General features: G+C 34.2%; 1 protein-coding gene across 2 annotated transcripts in view; it reads right to left on the minus strand.

Moving 5' to 3' along the window:
- NSD (Nuclear receptor binding SET domain protein) overlaps window positions 1–19814 on the minus strand; it is a 442610-nt gene that overhangs the window by 108814 nt on the left and 313982 nt on the right. For both annotated transcript variants that reach the window (XM_090392494.1, XM_090392492.1), the window contains exon 12: window positions 13220–13332. In XM_090392494.1, the coding sequence (XP_090248620.1) occupies window positions 13220–13332 (113 nt within the window). The remainder of the gene's footprint in view (window positions 1–13219; window positions 13333–19814) is intronic.

Here is a 19814-nt window from a genome sequence, read left to right on the forward strand (position 1 = left end):
TGTGATAAATGGAAATAAATAGTTTTCCTTTTCTATTTTGAGAGTGAAGTTGCTCTGGGGATGTAGATTGTTTATTTTCCCTAGAAATACAGGTAAACTTTATTGAGCAGCAAGATGAAAAACTACGTAATGATCAATGTAATGTACCCAAACAAGAAGCTTTAAGTTGTTAGGGATGAGAAAATGATTTCTTATAGGTGTTCTAGATAAAAGTTTGTGAGAGCTGAAGAGAGTAAGCTCCCTGTAGCAGTCCTTTCATCCGGTCTGTAAAATATCTTTTGACAAATAAAATAATATAGAAATCATTTAGAAATAGATGTACGTGATAGATTTTAAAGATCATATAAATTACTGCATTCTAAAAATTTAAAAACATCAATACATTTGAAAGATCTGATCTGAAACATCAGCTTGGTTGTATAAGGCTCAGGTAGATTACTACAAGAACTAAAACAATGATTATGCTGATTAAAATAATGAGGGCATTCTATTACAACATGACAAATTATTAAAAGAGATAACAGCTTTATTTTCCTTGATCCCAATGTTGTTTGGAATCCAACGTAGGCAAATATCCAAACAATGCCTCCAGATTTGATAAAAGGTATGTTAAATCAAAGAAAACATTGAAAGTGAGTGGTATACGACTTCTCAAATTGTAAAGAATACGAGTTGGGATAAATTATGTACCACTGATAGTTTCATCTTTTTATAATGTAAGCTTTGTTGCATATAGCATGTGAATGTATGTGCTATGTTCCAGTTGGATATGATTAGATATCATGCATCCTGAGAAGATAGAACCCACTCTAGAGAATCACCTTGGACTATCTGTACAGACTGTAGGAATGGAATGCTTCCCTAACTTGCACAAAGCAAAGATACATACTACTAAGGTGGAAGTATTTTTAGAAGGATTCATGTAATATTGTCCATAGTAACGTACAGAACTTGTATTAATTGTTGTATTAATCATTAATGCACAGTCAGAGAACACGTGATAATCTGATGTGTGGTATATTTTTCTAGTGTAAACAAAATATACTTTTCCACATGGGATGATCAGAGAAGGATTTTATTTTAGCTGCATACTTCAAAGATATTTGTTGCTATCAAAATGAGATTGGTGGTTCATGCACTTCGACATAAAGTGAAGTGAGGTTTGGGATGCTGTTCATATTGTCTCAGGAAGAAGCACAGACTTGGGATGACCTATAGCTAAGTTTTGATTGGATAAGAACTGAAAAGAGATGGAGCAAAACATATTGGTCTAGACCAGAGAAGGTGGAAGACACAGTGCAAATGATGTTCATTATACTCTGGCACTTATCTCACAATTGACATATGTGAAGTAGAAATGTTAATTTTTAGGGAAGCATTGAATTAGTTGTTGGGAAGTTGGGTAACTGGGGGATAATTTCTTTTAATTAGTTGGTTGGTTTTAACCAAGATGGAAAATGTAGGCAATCACTTGCTGCAATTGTCTATGATTCTCAATATTAGAGGGGTATCAAAATATGGTGATGTATATTACAATTTTCTTCATTCTCTCAATCATTACAGTTTCATCTTGCCATCTCTTTCTTTTGTCTAGTGCCACTCATAGGACTCCATTCTGTTGATAATTTAGGCTGCATTGCATTATTATATCTTGTAAGGTGCCCTCTACGTTTTCAATTAATAATGTAACTGATAATGTCCTATTCACTTTGATCTTATCAGATGGGAGGGCATCCAGTCTTCAAGTGTCACACTTGATGCATATTCCTTTATTCCATTCTTCTCTACATAATTTTTAATGTGATTCACATTCTGAGTTAGGTTCCAGATTTCAATGCCATGTGTAATTATAGGTAAGACAGACTGATCAAAAGTTTTCCAATTAAAACTAATGGAATACCTTTGAAGATATCTTTCATCCTCTCAAAAGCCATCCAACCTAGCTGCACCCTTCTTTTTATTTCTTCTATTTGTCCATTTTTAATTTTTATGATTTGATCCAGATAAATAAACATATTAATCTACCTTCTCCATTTTTCACTATCATCCACTATAATTTTTTATGTTCAAATTAATTTCTTACTCATTCTGATTAGACACTTGAGCTAATTCTCTTATTTCCAGGTCTTCTGCATCTTCTAGCAAGACGACTATATCATTAGCAAAACACGTTAGAATGTTTCTATTAATTCCTCCATTCTTCAAATTCAATTCATGAAAAACTTCCTCTAACACAGATGTAAAGAGTTTGGGAGATATTGTATCTCCTTGTCTTATTCTACTATTTACAAGAAATTTTTCACTTATGGCAAGCCTTTAAGGATGATGCCTGTAGGTAAAATGCAGGTCTATGAGTAGTTTTCCCATTTCAAAAATGGGGATATGTCAGTTGAAGACCAACTACAATCTCGCCAACCTTCAAACAAGCAGAAATGATACATTGAAAAGGTTTGCCACATAATCAATGAAGATCATCGAAAGGCCATTGAGCAAGTTTCTGAAGAGACAAATTTGTCATTGAGTTCATACCAGCAAATTTTAATATGCATAACAGAAGATTTGCAAATGAAATGAGTGTCCCCCTAAATTTGTGCCTCATTTACTCACAGAGGATAAAAAAAAAAAAAATCACGTGAATGTTTGCCGTGATTTGAGAGGGCAAGTTCTTAATGACCAGAACTTTCTTCTAAAAGTTGTGATTGAGTCTTGGTGTTACGGTTAAGATCCAGAAACAAAACAAGCATCAAGCCAAAGGAAACATGCAAATTCACCAAAACCCAAAAAAGCACCATCAAGTTCGATCAAATGTCAAGACTTTTTTTTTTTTTTTTTTTTATGTGAATGGTACAGTACACAAAGAATTTGTTTCTCTTGAACAGACAATGAACAACATTTTTATCTCAACTTTTGAGAAGACTGCATGATTCTGCTGGATTTTGAAAAGGCATTTGACAGAATATCACGTGGATATATATATATATATATATATATATATATATACATATCCACAAGTGTCCCCTAAATTTGTGCCTCGTTTACTCACAGAGGATAAAAAAAAAATCTATCTATATATCTATCTATCTATATATATAGATAAATAGATATATTGTTATGCAGATTAACACAAATGGGGATGGATATGACACTGGTTAAGTGAATAAGAGGGTGTGGCTGCTGAACAAATATCAAAAAGTGGCATATAGAGGGGCAGAATCAAGGTAAAAACAGGTGACTAGTGGTGTGCCATAAGTTTTGGTGATGGGAACATTCCTGTTTAATTTGTACATAAATGATATAAGAAATAATCTGAAAGGAAATATTCAATTGTCTGCTGTGAAATTAAGTAGAGTAATAATTAATCAAGGTGTGGAGAGATTGCAGGTCAATTTAAATAGGCTGTCAGCATAGGCAAAGAATAATGGGTGTCACTTTTATGTGGAGAAATGTAAATTTATAGATTTTTAAGATGAACAGATTACAAGCTGTTGGAAGTTTTTCCACTTGATTATACTATAAATTAAAAATACCAAGAATTTACACACTTGGTTTAATCCTTTATCCAAGTGTAAGCAAACAAAGTTTATGGCTGAAGTATTTTCAGGACTGGGGCAACTCATATATAGAAGCTGATGACATCACATCACTTGCCTTAGTATCCCATAATGCAAAACACATATCCTTATGCATTATGAGTAGGGTCACTACCCAGACCAGTTTCAACCTATACTGAGGTCTCATCAGTGGGAGCCAGACCCAGAGATGATATTACAGTTGAAGTAATGCCAAAGTCATAATTTCTTATACGAGTAGCAAAAGGTGTCATACCTTATTAAAACACTCTGGATTAGAGATAGTTGTTCAAAATTTTTCCACTTGGTTATACTATAAATTAAAGATACCAAGGAATTATATAAAGCAACTGACACGATGAAAACGGAAAAGTTGGTCCTTGATGGGGATCTAAATAGCAGAGTAGGAAATGATTGTCAGACATAAAAATATTTTGGCAAAATTTGGAGAAAAGAGCAAAGCTAATAATAATGGCAAATACCTGTTGGATTTCTGCTCAGGACATGGACTCGTTATTAATAATACCATGTTCCAACATAAAAAAATGTGCACAAATTCACATTGAGGGAAGAGGCAAGTAATAAAAAAAGTCTCATTGACTGTGTTATTGTTGATAGTGATGTTTTCTCCATGGTGCAGGACACCAGAGTGTACAGAGTATTTAAAATTGGAAGTGTTCACTATTCAGTTTTGAGCAGGATAAAATTGAATTTCATATCGAAAAGAATAACATGTAAGAAAGTTTTAAAGCAAATAAAAGTTAGCAGCTCTCAGATGTGAACTGTAGACTAAAATACACAAAGATTATTGAAGAAAAAATGAAAGAGTTTGAGAAAACGAACCAAACCTTGAAAATTCAGTGGCAAGCCTTGAAGCAAACCCTGATTGATTCAACCAGAGAGGCATGTGGTGAGGTTGTCTGCAAGGATAGAAAAATCAGAACTCCATGGTGGACACAGGAAGTTAAAGAGGCAGTGAAGGAAAAATAGAAAGCATATCAAAAGTTCCTGGCAAATAAGTCAGATTGTGCTCTTAGAGAATACAGAGACAAATGTAAGAAAGCTAAACATTGTGTAAAACTAGCTAAACAAAAGTCATGGGAGGACCTTGACAAGAACATAGAAAATAAATATATCAAGGTGGTAAGATATTCTGGAGGTTGTTGAAGAAGCTTAGAAATGGAGGAAAGAGTGCTGTAAAAGGAGTTGGAGATGATAAAGGTGACATGAAAACAGGAGAAAAAGATATCCTTGAAGTATGGAGTAATTACTTCGAAAAATTGCTAAATGAAACAAGCAGTGATAGAACAGTGGTAAAAAACAGTCAACAGGCATACAGTCAGGAATACATATCCATACTGGAAGTAGAAAAAGCCATCAAAGGCTTGAAATGTGGAAAGGCAGCAGGAGTAGATGATATTTGACCAGAAATGCTGAAGTATGGTGGTATAAAAGTCTTACAGTGGCTGCACTGCATAGTTCAGAAAGCCTGGACAGAGGGACGAATTCCCGATGATTGGAGTAGAGCTCTCATAGTATCCATATATAAAAAGGGAAATAAAACCGAATGTGAGAATTACAGAGGTATTTCCCTATTGAATGTTCCTGACAAGATTTATGCAAGTATACTTGAGAAACAGTTGAGAAGAATTGTGGAAGAAAAGCTTGGTGAAGAACAAGCTGGATTCAGGCCAAACAGAGGCTGTCAAGATCAGATCCTCACTTTACGACAAATAGTTGAGAAAGCATGGGAATATAACAAAGACTATATTTAAGTTTTGTTGATCTGGAAAAGGCATATGGCAAGGTGCCAAGAGAGAGAAGCTATTCAAAACGCAACCTTTATATGGTGTCAATGGGGCATTATATCAAGCAATACTTAGTCTTTATTTGAGTTGTACGTCAGCAGTTAGAATTGAAGTACAGGAAGGTGGTTTAATGTTAAATCTAGTGCAAAACAAGGATGTACATTATCCCCTCTGGTATTCATTATTTATATGGATAGTGGTATTAAACATGATATCAAAATTGGCAGTGTTAATGTCAGCTCTTTGCTTTATGCGGATGATGTTATACTTCTAAATAAATCCGCTACAAGTCTGCAAGATTCCCTGACTAAATTGAATAACTGTTGTAATAGATATGGTAAGAAGGTCAGCAATAAAAAGACAAAGACAATGAAAATAGGCAGAATCATTGAAAATGTCAACTGTATTGTGAATGGAGAACCTATGGAACAAGTAAAACATTTCAGCTACTTAGGCACGATTTTTAGTGAAGATAGTAAATTAGATACGGAAATAGACAACAGAATCAACAAAGCTGGTATGGTACAGGAAAACTGAATAAATTCATATGGAATAAGAGAGAAATTAGTCAGAACACTAAATTAGCTGTATCCAAGACAGTGTTCAAACCAGTTTTAACTTATGGATCTGAGAGCTGGTTCAGAAGTAAAACATTTGACCAAAGACTAGAGACCGCAGATATGAGAGTCCTGAGAAAGATTAGAGGCATGAACAGATAGCATCAATGGCAATATCATATTAAAAACGAGGATATTAGGAAAGAACTTGACATTGAGAGCATCCAGGAATGCATTAGCAGAGATAATCTCAGATGGAATGGTCACTTAAATAGAATGGGCGAGGAAAGATTAGCAAAAAAAGTGTTCTCTGCCAGGTTGGCAGGAAAACGACCCAGAGGAAGACCAAGATATAGATGGATTGATACTGTACAAAGTGCCTTAGATGACAGAAATATAAGATCGGATAATGTTGGAGTCTTGACAAGTAACAGACTGATTTGGAGGAAAATTGTAGATAGGAAGTTAGTAATGATGTAAATTTTTCATGTAGTACTATCATATCCTGTACACCCCTTGAGGATATACAGAGGGCAAGAATTTGATGATAATGAGGAGCAATTATATACTTGGTTTAATCCTTTATCCAAGTGTATGCACCTGAAGTATTTTCAGGAATGGGGCAACTTGTATATAGAAACTGATGACTTCACATCACTTGCCTGATGAGACCTCAATAAAATTTGAAACCGGTCTGGCTAGTGACCCTTCCCATAATGCATAGCATTATACATACCCAAGAGGATATGCGCTTTGCATTATGGGATACTAAAGGCAAGTGATGTGAAGTCATTAGCTTCAATATACGAGTTGTCCCAGTCCTGAAAATACTTCAGGTGCAAACTTTGTTTGCTTACACTTGGATAAAGGATTAAACCGAGTATATAATTTCTTGATATCTTTAATTTATAGATTACAAGCTGTGTATCACATTGATGGCACTGTACTCCAGGAAATACGATGAAGCTAGAAATTTAGGAGTGGTGGAAGACAGATAATTAAAGTTTAGGGGACATGTTGCTAAGGTAGCCCATAAAGTTACTTGGCTATTGAAGAATACATTAACAAGTAGAGATAAGCAAGTTGCTATTCCTCTTTGGAAGGCCTTGATACATCCACATCTGGATTACTGTGCTCAAGTCTGGTCTCTTGGGGAGGAGAAAGTGGTAGAGAAGATCATATACGTATCATCATCATAACACTAATTACGGGTATAGACTATATTGGTCTGTTCCGGTCTCATTATCCATCCAATATCCTTTTTTGAGGTGCCTACCCTGCCTTCTCTTTCCAATTGGCTTATATTTTAGTATTTGTTTAGGATATCGGGTGTTGGCCATTCGGTTTACATGTTCAATCCATTTTTGTTTATAATTGTTTAGTTTTTAGTTCTTTTAAAATGTTTTTGTTCCTTTTTTGATCTAATAATGTGTATTTTGCAGTTCTTCTCAAAAAACTCATTTCACTTGTTTTTATTCTCTGTTTATCTTGTTTGTTTATTGACCCAATTTCACTGCCATATAATAATGTGGGCACTGCTAAAGTGTTGTATATTTTCAAGCATTTCTTTTTGTACTATATTTGGGTTGAGTGTTCTATTTATCAGGCCTATAATCAGTAAAAATTTTTAAAGTTTTTAATTTTATGTCTTTTTCTCCTTCATATGATATTTCACATCCAAGATAACTGAAAGTGTTTATCTGTTCTATTATTTTATATTTATAACTATTTTGCTTTGTATTAAAACATATATGTATATGATCTACATAGCAGAAAATATTTTTCTGTGAAAACTTTAAAAAAAACCAAAGAAACTTTTGGAGAGTCTGATCAAAACTGCTTGAGTGTAGAGCTCACATGGATTATGAATACAGCTAAAATAATGACTGCACTCATTGGTGAAATGAGCGCAGTTGATTAAAATATAGCTGATGGTTAATCCGGTATTACAGAACTCACATACAGACATGTCATCACCCCTCAACAGAAAGATGTGTGAGATGACTGTGACCTATGCAGAGCCTGAGCAAGGACAACTTCCTCTTTATGGACACTGTGCAAACTAGACTGCAAAATTTAATTTCAGGCTTAATTTGACAGAGCTCATTACTGCTCTCTATTTCAAGCATCTTCCTGGAATAAAAATTTGTATCTGATAGCTTGCCAGTAGTCAATGTGGGCTTGAGGAAACAAGCTGACCTAGCTGCAATATCTGCAGCTAAAAACTCAACAGAAGCATATATAATATGAGTGTATCTTCCTTAACAGAGAGAGAAGATCCTGGATGTTCTGTAGCTCTAGGACATCTTATTGTCTCTGAGAACTTTGAGAATCCAAGTATATTATGCACATTTGGTAGTGATGCGTCTTATGTATTTTAGTGCAAACTCTATGCCATACAACTCAGATATAATGTTCACTTCTGGTGGGGATATGAACAGGTGATGTGCTGTCTGCAAAGACAGCAGATGATCCCACTGGTGCCTCTGATTTTGATCCATCTGTGTAGACAGGTACCAAATCAGAGTATTCAATTCCATGAGCCTGAAAGAGATGGTGGAAAACAGGAAGGGTGGAATATTTGGGTGACCTGCAAAAGGAAAAACTCCTCTTGGTGCTAGGGGGAAGTGTGTTTAGTGGTGTCTAAACCTATGTTGTCTACCCAATATCTAGATTATAAGAAAGATTTTATAGTTTTAAAGTTTTTCCCACCATGGACAAAAAACACTTGGCCATAGAGGGTGGTGTGACAGAGATTTTATTTTTTTTCAATTGCCCCAATGTACAGACTAAGGATAGGTGAACAAGATCTAGCTCTCTGGCAGAAGCATAGACTTGGGATCCATAATCAAGCTTTGATCTTATAAGTGCACAATACAGAGAAAGCAAAGGAAATCTGTCTGTATCCCACCAGGAGGTGGAAGATATGGTGTGAATGATGTTCACCACTTTACAGCAGTTGTCTCAGCTGATGTATGTGAGGGAGGAAACTGAGTTTGTTATCAAATACTAGTCCCAAGAACTTGGCTTATGGTGCAAATGAGATTAATGTTTGTCCTAGTCTCAGTTCACAACTCATTTTTTCCTCAGATGACCACATCTGCAGGTAGTTTGTTGTGAAAATCTGAACCCATTTACAAGTACCCATTTTGAAAGTTGATCAATGGCTAGGTTCAGCTGTCTTTCTAGAACCCTCTATTATTCGAATGACAGAAGATGGTAAAGTCATCCACATAGAAGGCATTACTTACATTTGGAGGGAGTTCAGAGCACAGTTCCTACTAGTATTTGAAAGATTTGATTAGATAGGGAGTTCTTGATAAAAGGAAGGAGAGTGTCTCTGAGAACAAAATCATGTAGGCATTCATGATTTCAGCATTCCAAATCTCCAAGCAGTGTTCTATGCTTTTTCCATATCAAAGAAAACCAATACTATGTGCTTATGTTTTAGGAAGGTATAATATAACATACTTTGCTAATATACAACTTTCCAGAATAATTTAAATACTGTCTTTAGTCATTTAGACCACATAAAACAGTACCTCTGTCATTTTATAACACAATGTAATACTCGGCATTTTAGCCATTTATTTATCTTTTCCACGCAAATTAGATAGATATGCTCTACTTTGTTCTCCAATCATACACAAAAATAAATGATCTGCCCCTATCACAGCCCTAATTTCTTTGTCAGTTATGTCATGGTATCACAATCATTTCTTAATATTCTGATTCAAATTAGAGCCTTCCTAGATCTAGACAAAGCCCTTTGGTCGGAAAGACCTGGGTTTGATTCCTGTCTACGATGTGAAGAACCTTCATCTGGTCTGTTTCAACTAAAGGTCAGTTAGCCACTCTTATATGAATGTAAAGGGTTTTTTCACCTGAAAACTCAGGTTTTTCGTCCCTCAGAACAGGCAAACCGACCCCATGAACACACACACACACACACAGATCTACAGTCATAAAATATGTACTTAATCCCTCATTAGTAGGGCTCAACCTGTTCTAAGGATTGGGGGGGGGGGAGAGGAAGGGGAAACCCCATAAGTTCAAATTTAGAAGGTACAAGCCCTAGTCCTTTAATGCAGAAAAGGTTTGGGTTCATCATGATTAGGAGATTCCATTTTAAGAATAATTTCTTTTCATACAAAGCAAGATATAATGCATGCACAGACAACAATATTCTTCAGTTACATTAATGAAGTATGCTCTCTATAACAGGGATAACCAAGTTTCCTAAGTCACACCAATGTCTCTCAGATGTTAAGGAGCTGCAAGATATTTTCTAAAAAAAAATTTAATTATTAAAAATAAATAATATAAATATAGACATATAAACAAGTAATCTTCATGTATATTTATATCACAAATTTTCATCTTTTAAGATAGGCACAATAAAATCCAAAATTGCCTTGAGAACTGCAGCAACAACCTTGTGAGCAATGTGCGGCTTGCAAGCTGGGATTTCAACATCACTTCTCTATAACAAGTTTCAATGCCTGGTTATGTGACAACTCATGTAACCATTCATCACAATGAGAAATAAGGAAAAATGAAGTTGAAATATTGAATGCTTATGAATGATCACCCAGTATCTAAAAGAGACATTGTGATAAAGCAGCTGTTAGACATGAAGTTGCTCCCATGCTTTAACAAACTGTTCTGAAGTCTGAATGAAGCTCCAGAAGATACAAAGAAAATTCAATACAGCAAACTGTCGAGTGTAATATGATATTGGAACTCGAATATGATAATTCACGAAATAAATAACTGTTTTTTTAAATGCAATACTTCTTAAAAAAATTTTTATGTACCTCCCATACAAAATAGGGTTCTATAATGTATAGTACATTCATACCTTGGGTGAATTAAGGATTTTCATAGATGTATTTTTTTTTTTACCAGGTCCAGAAATCCTGCTCTAGGGACCAAATATGGAATTTTTTCAAGCCACGTCAGGCCTCCAATAAATCGGATAGTGGTCTCACACCAGACGAGGAAATCTATCTCCCATCCAAAGACATTCACAAACATCCATGCCCATGGTGAGATTTGAACCCACAGCATGTTGGAGAGCAGATATGCTAACCACTCTGCCAACTAGGACAGCACAGCACTGATATTTATTTTTTTCCTAATATAAGCTGCTGAGAAAACTATTTGTGATCCCTGCCCTAAAGTTTCTTCATCATCTATTTAGCACAACAAAACTATCAGAATAATTTTGCTGGACTAGACACGTAACAATTAGCTTATTAAATGTCATGCAATAAGCTAAATCCACTGAAAGAAGCTACTTAAACATTACCAGAAAAGTCTTGCACACAAATGAATATAACAATGAAGTACAGTTATTTTCTTGGTAAAGAGCATGATGATGATGATAACGAGTGGGGAATAAGTTGAACATGTTTCAAAAACTTTGATCCAGCAATAGAGAGGTTTCTCTGAGCCTATTTCTTATCCAAGAAATCAATGAATATTCTCAAATAAGTAAAAACAGACATAATAAACAGTACTTTTAACTATTTAAAATCATTCACTCACATTTCCTGCAAACTAAATCATGTTTATACTAAAATAAATACAATCAGTACATTGTTGGATTCTGAATAAGGAGAAATTTAAATTATTAATATTCCTTACAGAATCCAACTTAATCCACCATACCAAAGGCTATACTTGTAAAAATTATTTGATATTAATCCCATGATTGTAAATTATTATTCATGTAATTGCCTTGAGTTTATTTATTAAATTTTATTAATTAATCTAAAATATGTGTTAGCAATGATAGGACCTTGTATTTAAATATTCTGTTTATTTTGATTATTCCTAATTTAATATGCCTTATGTGAATTATAATATTTTAATTTTTTATTTATCACTATCAGTATGTAAAGGTATAATGTTATGCAATATTTCTGTTTTTATTTTATTTTGTTTGTTACTATGGAGACAGGCTAGAAATAGCTAACACGTGCTTGGATCGCGAGATATGGTATTCAACTGCAGAGAAGGAATTGACATAAGCTAGAGCGTGAGAAACAATTGGGGGGGGGGGGGGGGAAGAAGGGAGGTATATAAGCTGAGAGCGGAGAAAACAGAGGCTCTTCTCTTTTTCGGGACCGACCATTCAGGGACACGAGAGCATTGAGTATAGCACAGACAGACGAGGAGAATACTGAGAGGCAGCAAAGTGAATGCAAAAGATTGCTGTGTCTAGAACTTGTAATTGGACTATTTAAGGACCGGGAAAGTAATAGGCAACTGAGAATAATTCTAGAAGTTAAAGAATTACTATGTGTTCCATTAGTTTCATGGAACTTTAACAGAGAGCTGAATTGGTCGAGTAGTGTTACAGAAGGAATGAGCATTTTTCCTTTATCCAAGTACGTCTATACACGTGAAGTGCGACCATTAATAGTTCAGTTATCATTGATAAGATTTATTCTAAATAGTGTTGCCATAGTGTGCTCAGTAAATATAGTTATAAAGTGTGCCCATAGTGAAATTGATGAGCAAAGGATTTATCCGGTAAGAACTGTCCAATTTTATGTTACTTCAGTGCAGAGATATATGCATAATTCCTCCTGTTATTTCCCCACATTAACTCTAACGTTTTTTGCTGAAATCAGCCGGAGTATGAAGTATGAAAGTGTATACTCATGAAGCAGTTGTTGCCACCATTAATGTATTGAGACTTTGCTGACTGTGTGATAATAGTAAAATTTGTTACTAAGAGATTTTGTGATATTGAACTCTATTAAAAGTTATTTTAATATTGTGAAAGCTATAAGTCTGATAGCAGAATGCCCATAGACTGAATCTGTAAGATGTTGTGACCAGTTAAGCTAAGACATTTATATTATCTTGTTCTCAGAATTGAGTTTATATGTATAATATAAATATACATACAAAATATATAAACCAGAAATAAATGTTTTGTTTTGATGATTTTAAAATTGTGTTTGCCTGAATCTCCTTTACTGCACCATTCATGAAATTATCAGACCTAGCGGGAGCTTCAAACATAAGAGAAAAACTTGGTCTACGTAAGAAATAATATTGATATAAAAATTAGTTGATGGTTGGTTTCACTACATTTCATTAGACTAATCTAGATATAGAGTGGCACAGTCAAAAATATAAATTTCTCAATATTTAAAAATTAGTAATCAACCAGCAACTTATTACTTGTTTAAGAACAGAGTTAAAACAACATGGCGGATCAAAAACAAGGATGTACGATCCAACAATATAGATTAAAATAGACACAGACCTTAATATGCTTGTAATATGGTGGTTTCAGATTTCTTTCAGATTCTTCCTGTGCAACTTTTGCAGCTTTTTTTGATTGCCAATTGTGAAAGGCTTCATTTGCTTCTTCCAATGCTTAAGAAAAAAAGGGAGGGATAATAAAATATCATGATGTAATTTATAACTATAACAATGTACCTTTTATTTGAGAAACATATAATAAATTCCAAAATAATTTAGATCTAGGACAGCACAGCACTGATATTTATTTTTTTCCTAATATAAGCTGCTGAGAAATCTATTTGTGATCCCTGCCCTAAAGTTTCTTCATCATCTATTTAGCACAACAAAATATTAGAATAATTTGACATAATAAACAGTACTTAATAATCAGGGATGCTACTGATATTCAGAAATTACAAAATGATTTAAATAGACTGGAAATCTGGGATAACGAAAATGGCTGTCAGTTTAATGTTAGTAAGTGTAAAGTTATGCACTTTGGCATGATTAGAGTTCCAGAGGCATATTATATTAGCAGGGTTATGCTACAAGAAACTGAAGAGGTAAGGGATCTTGGTGTACTGATGGATAAGAATTTAAAGTTCAAAGGTCACATAGCAAAAGTTGCAAATACAACTCAGAGGATAATTGGTATGTTGAAGCGAACCTTGACATGTAAGGATAAAGAAATAATTTTGCCTCTTTATAAGGCTTTGATAAGACCACACTTGGATTACTGTGCACAGATTTGGTCTCCCGGGTTCCAAGGGGATAAAGAAGCTGTGGAAAGGGTGCAAAGAAGAGTTACAGAGATTATATCGGGATATGATAAAGGTCTATAAACTTCTGAATGGGTGTTATAAGATTTCAACTGATGAAATTTTTCATTATATGGAAGGCAGGGAGAGAACACGGGGGCATTCATGGACGTTAAGGTTGTTCTCAGTCAAGAAAGGGTTAAGAGCTAGGTTTTTCTCCCAGAGAGCAGCGAGTGAGTGGAATAATTTGCCCTTACAGTTAGTGAGTGCATCTAGTGTGAATGAATTCAAGGGTAGGTATGATAGCTGGGTTGGGTAATTTACCTCCCTCGATGAGTCCTTGACTCCCTGGAGGTCTTAGATAATAATAATAATTATCTCATTCATCTCATCATGAGTAAGGTTCTGAGATTTTGCAAAAGAAAAAAAGAAGAAAAAAACGTTTATCAAAAATACAAGACAGTCTTACTTCTACACAGGAGAGTTTAACATATAGTGTGTTAGCAAAATGGATGAACAATAGAGAGAAAAGAAGAAACTTGTTACCATTATATCTGAAGACATGCTGAAAAAATTATGGAAGAAAAACTTTGAGAAGAACAAGCTGTGTTCAGGACAAATATTGGTTGTCAGGATGAGTTTTTGGTTTTAAGTCAAACAAATGAGAAATTATGGGAATGTAACAATGATCTGTACATAAGCTTTGTACATCTGGAAAAGACACAAGAAGCCAAATTAAAAACAGTTCAAAATACTATTATATGCCGTAAATGTCACATATGTTGAATATGTGACAATACACAGTACATTTATTTCATACTAATTTCATTACTCATCATCTATATGAACCACTGTTACACTGTTGAATGCATGAGTTATGTTATTCCCCACCTTGCTCAATATATTCAACTAATGGGTTGAATATATTCCTCTTCATGACTGACTATAAAGAGGAAGATATTTTTATATATATATACAGTTGGCCCTTGAAGAACGTGAATTTGAACTGTGTGGGTCCACTTATATGCGGTTTTTTTAAAATAAATATATTGGAAATTTTTTTTGAGATTTGTGACAATTTGAAAAAACTTTAAGACGAACTGCATAGCTTAGAAATATTGAAAAAAATTAAGAAAAAGTTAGGTATGTCATGAATGCATAAAATATACATAAATACTAGTCTATTTTATCATTTACCACAATAAAATACACACAGATCTATTATAAAGAGTTAAACTACATCAAAACTTATGCACACAAACTCTTACAGACTGTACATGATGAAATTTGCAGTCGAGAGAAATGTAAACAAACACAAAGATGCAATATTAAATTATAGCTGCATAAAATTAACTATTGCTAAGTAGTTAATTACTTTAATTAATTAGTATAAAATAAACATTTTATAATGATTCATTCATTAGTATACAGACTAGACCAGTGCTAAGCACTTGTATTGAAAGCCTAGAATGAATCCTACCATGAATCGTTATACCTATAAATATTTTTCATGTTATCTTTTCATTTTTAATGTCCAATGTTAGTAATATGTGTTGTGCAATGTTTTGTATCATATAAGATAATACTGATGTAGCTACTGAGAGACTATGTAGCTATGATTATTTTGTATGATGTAACTATGATTTATTTTGTAAACAGGCAACACTTACGGTATCAATAAATGCAGTACTGTAAATGTATTTTCGCTTCCTTGGGATTTTCTTTAATAACATTTTCTTTTCTCTAGCTTACTTTATTGTAAGAATATAGTATATAATACATATAAGCCATACAAAATACGTGTTAATCGATAATAACTTTTGGACTCCCCAAAAGTTATACATGGATTAGCGAACAATGCAGGGGTTGGCGCCCCTAACCCTCCACTTGTTCAAGGGTCAAGTGAATATTTATTTATTTTTGTGTAGTAGCTGGTTCGAATATTTCAAATTTGTACCCATGATGGTGCATTTATTTCAAAATCAGCATATTATGTTTATACAAAGAATGACATTCTAAGTTTATAACAAAAAAAAAAAAAAAATGAAACATAAATATATACAATTATGTATATTTAGTAATTCCCTTTATCTCTCTGAGGAGATCTGACATTCATATTCTATATATCTAACTTCTTAATACATACAAAGAATAAACAAATGCCATTCTAGGAATTGCAAAGTTTGAGCTCAATGAAAATATATCTTCCACTCTTTAACTCAAAATTAAATTCAGTTCTGAGAGATATCATCAAATATATTACACAAAACAAGAATACAGCATTCAGTTAAATGTTCTGTAGTTTTTCTTGACTATATGGAGAAACTTCCCCTATTTCCCTCCCTCTGTTTCCCTTTAGTTCATTGTTTTTAGAAGGAATGAATTCATGAGTAATCTTTCAAAATTCTTTAGAATACAATAAAAGTAAAAAGATCTTGCTTACTTATTATACTTGCATGTATCTTCTTTTAATAAACAAAGTTTTTTCAACCCATCTTTCCTTTATTTCACTGAAGTAGGCAACATGAAGAATAATCACTCCGATGATCACTCTTGCATCATACAAAGAATGTAAATGTAGAATAGAATGCAATGACAGCAGAAAGTATGGTGTTTGGAAGAAGCTGCTGAAAGTACATATTAATAAATTCACAGGATTCAAAGACAAATGCTGCTAGCTTAAGAAATGCTGGCAATTCTTAAGCTAGTAGCAAATGACAATGAAGAATTAAGGTAGTTAGTGGAAGATGTAGGAGCTCTGAAATGAAGACTATATAGATTTAGAAGTGCAGAAGAAGAAAAAAGGAGAACAGGAAGCTGAGGCCACAAAAAAGTTTACAGTGAAAAAATCAGCAGAGGCGTCTTCTATTAATAGGGCAATTCAGTTGTTTGAGGAAATAGACTAAGATGTAGAAAGATTTAGAAAAGTAGACGACAAAATAATGGAAGTTGCAAACTTACTGCAAATAAATTGATGTGAAAGGCAAGGTGTGAGGGCTAAGTTGAATGTAATGTACAAATTTTTAAAGAAGTTTAGTGCCAAGGTGACAGTATTGAAAAGTAAACACAAAGGATATCTTACAGAAGCTGCAGACATCAAAGAAAGATGGAAAGAGTATACAGAAGCCCTTTACAGAAAGGACTCCAAAATTACTGAGAAATTTGAAGAGCAGGATTATACACAGGAGCCAGTACCACTGGAGAGTGTTGAAGTGAGGTGGACACTGCAACAGCTATCCAGTACGAAAGCACCATGAGAAGATGGAATACCCATTGAGCTGCTCAAAGCCCTGGGAGAAGAGGCAGTTAAAATTTTAACAGTTCTATGTCAACAAATTTGGATCACAACCACATGGCCTAGGAAATGGAAAAAATCAGTTTATATACCTTTATTGAAGAAAGGCGATGCAAGAAAGTGCGAAAATTACAGAAATTACAAATTACAGAAAGCACTGATTTCTCATGCAAGTAAAGTTTTACTTAAGATCATTCAGAAAAGACTCGAACCATTTATGAAGAGAGAAATGCCAGACAAACAGGCAGAATTTCGAAAAGGCGGAGGAACAAGAGATCAAATCGCCAATGTGAGATGGATAATAGAAAGAGCACAGGAATATCACAAGAATGTCTACCTTTGTTTCCTTGACTATAGCAGGCTTTTGACTCTGTAGATCATGTGAAACTGTGGAATGTGTTAAGAACAATGGGAGTCCCAGAGCATTTCATTATCCTTCTGAGAAATCTTTATTATGAACAAGAAGCTACTGTCCGAACAGATCTTGGAGAAACTGAGTATTTCACAATAGGTAAAGGAGTGTGACAAGGATGTATTTTATCTCCGTACCTGTTTAACTTGTACAGCGAATACATTTTAAGAATGGCAGGGCTGGAGGAGTCTCCAGTTGGAATTAAAATTGGTGGAAAAAATATTAATAATTTGAGGTATGCAGATGATACCACCTTGCTAGCAGAATGCAAAGAAGATTTGAAGGAACTTATTATGAAAGTTAAAGAAGAAAGTGCTAAATATGGTCTTAAACTGAACCTCAAAAAGACAATGGCAACATGCGAGCTTAATGATTTTGAAGTAGATGGGGAGAAAATGGAAGCAGTTAACAATTTTGTGTTCCTAGGATCCTGAATTGATAAAGATGGTTATTGTACCGAAGAAGCTAGAAGATTATTACTCGGAAAAAAAGCAACGACAAATTTAAGCAAGATCTTTAAAGATATTAGCCTCACAACAAAAATCAGAATCATGAAAGCAATGGTATTTCCTGTGGTGCTGTATGGATGTGAAAGTTGGACCCTGAGAAAGAGTGAAAGAAGGAAGATAGATGCATTTGACTTATGGGTTTGGAGACGCTTACTAAGAATACCATGGACTGCAAAGCAAACCAATAAATCAGTGATAGACAGAATAAAGCCAAATTGCTCCGAAGCTATGACAAGCAAAAATTGTCATACTTCAGACATATTATGCGAGCAAATGACAGTCTGGAGGAGATGATGCTTGCTAAAGTTGATGGAAGCAGGAGAAGAGGAAGACCAAAAATTAGATTGGTGGATGGAGTTAAAGAAGCAACTGGAGTGCGCTTGGAGGTTCTGAAAGACATGGTCAGGGACAGATAGAAATGGAGAATGTATGTTCGTGGAGTCGCCAGGAGTCGGAAACGACTTGATGGATCATAACAACAACAAAAAAAAAAAAAAAAAAAAAGCTTGAAGAATTACTCTTGATCCATGTGTTTCCAATTAAGTATCTCATTGGTAGTATTGAAACACTATATATAATACTTTTATGTTATAATTTGTGAAGTGTATTATTTTAGTCTAAACAAAGAGAAAAGTACTTAAAAATATAACAAAACAGAGCTATACGTTTAGTATTCAAGCATGTTAGCATATCCATATAGTGATTTCTAACTTATGAACGTTTTAACTTAAGATGGGGGTTACTGGAACAGAACCCATTACAAATCAATGACCAACGGTATTTGATGAGTTTGATAAGATTTGCCTGGGTATATAAGGCCCAAGCAGATTGGTAAAAAGTGGTGAAATACTGACCGATTCAAAAATGATGAGGATAGTTTACTAGAATATGGCAAAAAACTGTTAAAAATGGATAAACAATACTCGTAAGCATATCATTACTCCTCAACAGGAAGGAGTATGTGAAATGAGAATGAGAATAAGCAAGAAGTTCCACTTTGTGAATTCTGCATAGACTGCCAGAGTGTAATTTCAGACTTAATTTTGTATAGCTTGATAATAGTCACTGGAATATTAACTTTTGTCTTCTAATCTGCCTGTATAGGATGAGTGAACCTAAGTAGTGCATCCGTAGCCTCAATTTCCTTGATCCCAACAAGGCTGGAAAACTAACAGGCAAATGTCTAAGTGAAGCCTCCATATTTTATTCAAAGAAGACATTGGAAGTGGTTTACCAGACTTATCAAAGCTGTAGAGAACTCAATGCGTCAGTGTAAATAATGCACCTCTGGTAAAGTTTCATTTTATAGAATGTAATGCAAGCTTTGGTTATACAGTTTGGCAGTGTAATTGCAGTAATCCAATGAGATCTGATTAGATATTACAACACATGAGCACTCAGCATAGGTATGACAGAGATGAATTTTGAACCATCTATATAGATTAGTAGAAATATCCAAGTATTTTTTCTGCAAGAGAATGTTCAACAGGAAGGATGGAATGTTTCTTTAATTTGCATAAAGAGTTATGCAGCTATGTCAAAATGGTAGTGTAGTTAGTTGCTTTGTACAATATTGCCTACCGTAAGGTCTAGAGCTTGTATTATTTCTTTTATATGCGATCCAGAGGAGTATGTGGAAG

Source organism: Typopeltis vanoorti, chromosome 5, assembly GCF_054136105.1.
Source record: "Typopeltis vanoorti isolate ZY-2024b chromosome 5, IOZ_Tvanoo_1.0, whole genome shotgun sequence".
NCBI lineage: Eukaryota > Metazoa > Arthropoda > Arachnida > Uropygi > Thelyphonidae > Typopeltis > Typopeltis vanoorti.